At 49.4% G+C, this 3,875-nt stretch overlaps 1 protein-coding gene across 1 annotated transcript in view; it reads left to right on the top strand.

The window, feature by feature from the left end:
• Positions 1–297: 297 nt before the first annotated feature.
• LOC103770766 (runt-related transcription factor 3-like) overlaps positions 298–3,875 on the top strand; it is a gene marked incomplete at both ends in the record, with an annotated part of 22,988 nt that continues 19,410 nt past the window's right edge. The window contains one exon of the mRNA XM_008938042.1: positions 298–454. Within this exon, the coding sequence (XP_008936290.1) occupies positions 298–454 (157 nt within the window). The remainder of the gene's footprint in view (positions 455–3,875) is intronic.

Here is a 3,875-nt window from a genome sequence, read left to right as displayed (position 1 = left end):
CGCAGCCGCCCTGCTCTCGGCAGCGTTTTGGTATTTTTTTACCCGAATCAAACAAAATAAAAGCACAAATCTCCCCGGCGGGGTTGGGACCCCACCCCCTCCTCCCCGTGGAAACCCCTCGCTCCTTTTCAGCTCATTTTCCTCTCCACTCTTCGATTTTTTAACCTTCCTCGGGGGCTCGGCTTGCTTTTGGTTTTGCTTTGCTTTTTTGGGGGAGGGTTTCGGGAAGGGAACCATAAAGCAGGTTAGCTCCGACCGCGGTAAATTTTAGCCTAAAATCCTCTCGTCCTGCCCTAGGTCGTAGCCCTCGGAGATGTGCCCGATGGGACGGTGGTCACAGTGATGGCAGGGAACGACGAAAACTATTCGGCCGAGCTCCGCAACGCCTCCGCCGTGATGAAAAACCAAGTAGCGAGATTTAACGACCTCAGATTTGTTGGGAGAAGCGGCAGGGGTAGGTACCGGCCGGGAAATGGTTGCCCTCTTTATTTGGCTTTTTAAAGACAGGGGAAAAAAAATTAAAATTAAAAGGTTTAGTTTTTATTTTCTTTTTAGCGGCGTGTTTCTGTAGGGCCGGTGGTTTCGTTGCTGCGGGCTCGGCTTGTCCTGCAGGGAGGAACCCCCAGCCCCGAAGTGATTCCCGAGAGGGATGCGGGAGCAGCCCCGGCCGCCCCCTCGGGTCTGCCCCGCGCGTCCCGAGGGTTTTCCCTTTGCCGACGTGTCGGGAAAGGATGGTGTAAGGAAAAAGAACTCGTTGTAAACCTCGGCGGTGGGGTAGAGCAACCCCTCTCAGGTGCATGGGCTGGCAGGCAGCCTAAATCTTCCCCAGATTTATCCCGAATCCTCCCAGATTTGTCTCCTCAGCGGGATTAAAGGAGGCAGCGGTGGGTGCGCGGTGCGGCCCCTCCGCAGGTGAATGTGCTCAGGGGCCGAAACCCACCTGGCAGCTCCTTCAGAAACGGTGAAAATTCAAGTGTTTAAAGGAAAAATAATAACCCGGTGCTCGGCACGGAGGGACCGCAGCGAGCAGCGGGGAAGACGGGCTCGGATCTGTCGGGAGACAGGCGCAGGGCAGAGCTGTGGGTGATTTTTTGGGAAGGTTCGTTCGTTTTCTCCACGCTTGTCGCATGGAAAAGCGGGAGAGAAATTTTACCTGCTGGCCGCAGAGGTTGGCTTCGGCATTGAGCCCGAAACGGATCACGCTGCCGGCTTTTTCAAAACAAATAGTCGAGGAAAAAAATCGGGCTGCGTCATATGAGGAGAGGGAAATAAATCCCCCGAAACGTCTTGAAGGGCAGCGGGTGTCGGGAACAGAGCCCTTCCCTCCCGCCTCGTCCCTCGCAGCTGAACCCTACCTGGCTTTCAAAGGCTATAAACAGAATTTCAGCATTTCATTAGCAATGAACGCTGCAGATCAAAGCACTTCAGTGCGCATTTAAACAAAAATAAGGATACTCTATTTCAATGGCCATATGGCAGCGTTCTCTCCAAGGCTTCGAACGTATACACACAACGTCAGATATATTTTGGCTTCTCTGCATTAATTAAAAGCAGTGATGTTAAGAATTATTTGCATGTAATAACTGTTTACTTGTTCCTCTTTATGAAACTTGAATAGTTTACATTCTTTCATACATTTCCTTTTTCCTGTTGGCTCCTTCTCCATGTTGCAGTTTCTTTAAAACTCTCCACTTAACTGGTTGCAGGTTGATGGGTGGAAAATGTTTTTCTTTTATGAATTAAGCTTTCATTTCTGTAATCAATTATTCTCTTAGGCTCGATTACTTTTTTTTTTTTTTCCTTCCTCCTTACACAAATTTCTAAACCGAATGCAACCCAATCTCAGCTTGACTCTTGAATTCATTATTAACTCTCTTCCTCTGCAGTCCTAAGCTCTGAATTAACAGTAGTTTACAGTCTGGGGAAGCACTTGGGTGAACAGTCTCTTTCCCCGGGCAGAGTCCTGGCAAATACTCATTACAGTAGTAGAAACCTCTTCACAGCCTCTAATAGGCTTCGGAGAAAGGAGCGTAACTGAAGTGCTGATTTATTTTTTTAATATATTGTTGTGGGATGAGGCTTTGTAAGACTTGGAGGGAAGTAACCCCATCGGGGCTCCCCGCGGCTGCCGTGGAGGTGGCACAGTGGGGTTTTCTCAGCGTGGAAAGCGTGGGGTTAGTTCCCCAGGCACGGCCGAGCTTTTCTGGCTCTTTCAGACCTATTTAGTTTGAAAAATCGTTTCTATTGCGTTTTGCTTCTGGGTGCCACGCTTACTTTCCTTTGTTCGGCTTAATTTCTGAAAGCCCGGTGCTGGTTTCGTTTATTCTGGCAGAAATGTGGATTCGCAGCAGAACTATTTTGCTGGAGCAGAGCTTTGTGTGTGCCCACGGATGCTGGTGCGGCTCTGATGCGCCGACGTGTGTGTCTGTAAACTGGCGGAGGCGGCCCCCTGAACAGCCTGAGCTGCAGGAGCCCTGAAAATAAGCAGCAGACAGGCTCTCGTTTTCAAAACAGGAGCTGAAATGGTTCCGAATTTGGGCGTTTTTAGTATTAACGTCTCTGGGAACTTTCCCCGGTGCTGTGAGCTGGGAAGAGCAGGTCCTTAACCCCCGACTCCCCCTTCCAAAATTACCATCTCAATGTGTGAGACAAAGGGAGGGGAGAAGGGCCAGTTTCATTCTAAACTGCTCTCTTAAAATGAAAAAAAGCAACCCAAAAGACCCCATTTTTGCTCGCATTGTACTGTATAAAATGAAAGCGAAGGCCAGCGGGGTGCTGGTCTCCCGGCCGGAATATCCCCGCGGGAGCATCCCGGGGAGCCCTGGGTGCTCCCAAACCCACCCAGGAGCTGGGATCCAGCCCCGGGCACTCAGCGAGCTGGGGCTGGGGTGCGGCGGGAGGGAGTAACCTCAGCTCGGCTTCCTGAGAAGGCGGGAAATGAGTAAAAATGATGCTGAGTAATAATTGTCATTTTCAATTCATGGGAGGATTTTTGAGAGCTGTTAAGAGGCGCAGAAACGGCCTGGCTGGCTACGTGCTGCAGCTCTCCTCCCCTGGCGAGGTGTTTGTATCTGCAGCGAGCCGGGGGGGGGAACTAAAATGCAGTGAAGTTATTTCACATGGAGAAGAAAAAAGTACAAATAATTAAAAATAAAAAAAAAGAGACGCAGGCACAGAGCTGCTGGGCTCAGCTCCTGGGCGTGCAGGATTGTGTGGCTCACCAGCCAGGCTTGCCTGCACGCTGCCGGCTCCTTTCCCTTGCTTCTCCTCCCGTCGAATTTCCGAAATAATTACTCCTAATAATCCTCATCCCTCCACTTTGGTTCTGCAAACGTTTTGCCAACAAGTACTCAGCATTGGTTGGTTTTTACGTGGCCGTGCAGGCGCCCGGGAGCCTTTGTGCCGTGGCAGCTCGGCTCTTCCGTGCAGGTTGTCAGTGGGATTGTTTCGTGGAGATTAAAATTGTATTTGGGAGGAGAAAAAACGTTGCTTTTTGTGCAGAAAATGAGCTGAAGGTTTGTGCAGCGTGTAGTCCTGAGGTTGGATGTGGATGCTGTCGGCTTTCAAGCCAGAATTTCCCCCCTCGATGCTCCTGTAGAGAAACTCTCCCACCTGGGATAATTGGAAGATGTTCTCTGGAGGAGATATTTTCATTTTTCCTTTTATTATTGTCTTTATTTTTTTATATATATTTTTTTTTTCTTCTAGCTGTATAAATGCTGCTTTGTTTTGTTATGGGTATTCTCAGGTCCAATCCTGTAGATAGATGATGGTCAGGATCTGGAAAAACCCTTAATCCCTTTAGGGAAAAAGGGAAAAGTGTTCTCTTACTGCTTTTCTTTGTGAAATAATGGCTGGAGGAGGTAAGGGGCATT

Source organism: Merops nubicus, unplaced genomic scaffold (assembly GCF_000691845.1).
Source record: "Merops nubicus isolate BGI_N331 unplaced genomic scaffold, ASM69184v1 scaffold35413, whole genome shotgun sequence".
Taxonomy (NCBI): Eukaryota; Metazoa; Chordata; class Aves; order Coraciiformes; family Meropidae; genus Merops; species Merops nubicus.
The sequence above is the reverse complement of the archived record's forward strand: the minus strand, read 5'-3'. Positions and strand labels throughout refer to the sequence as shown.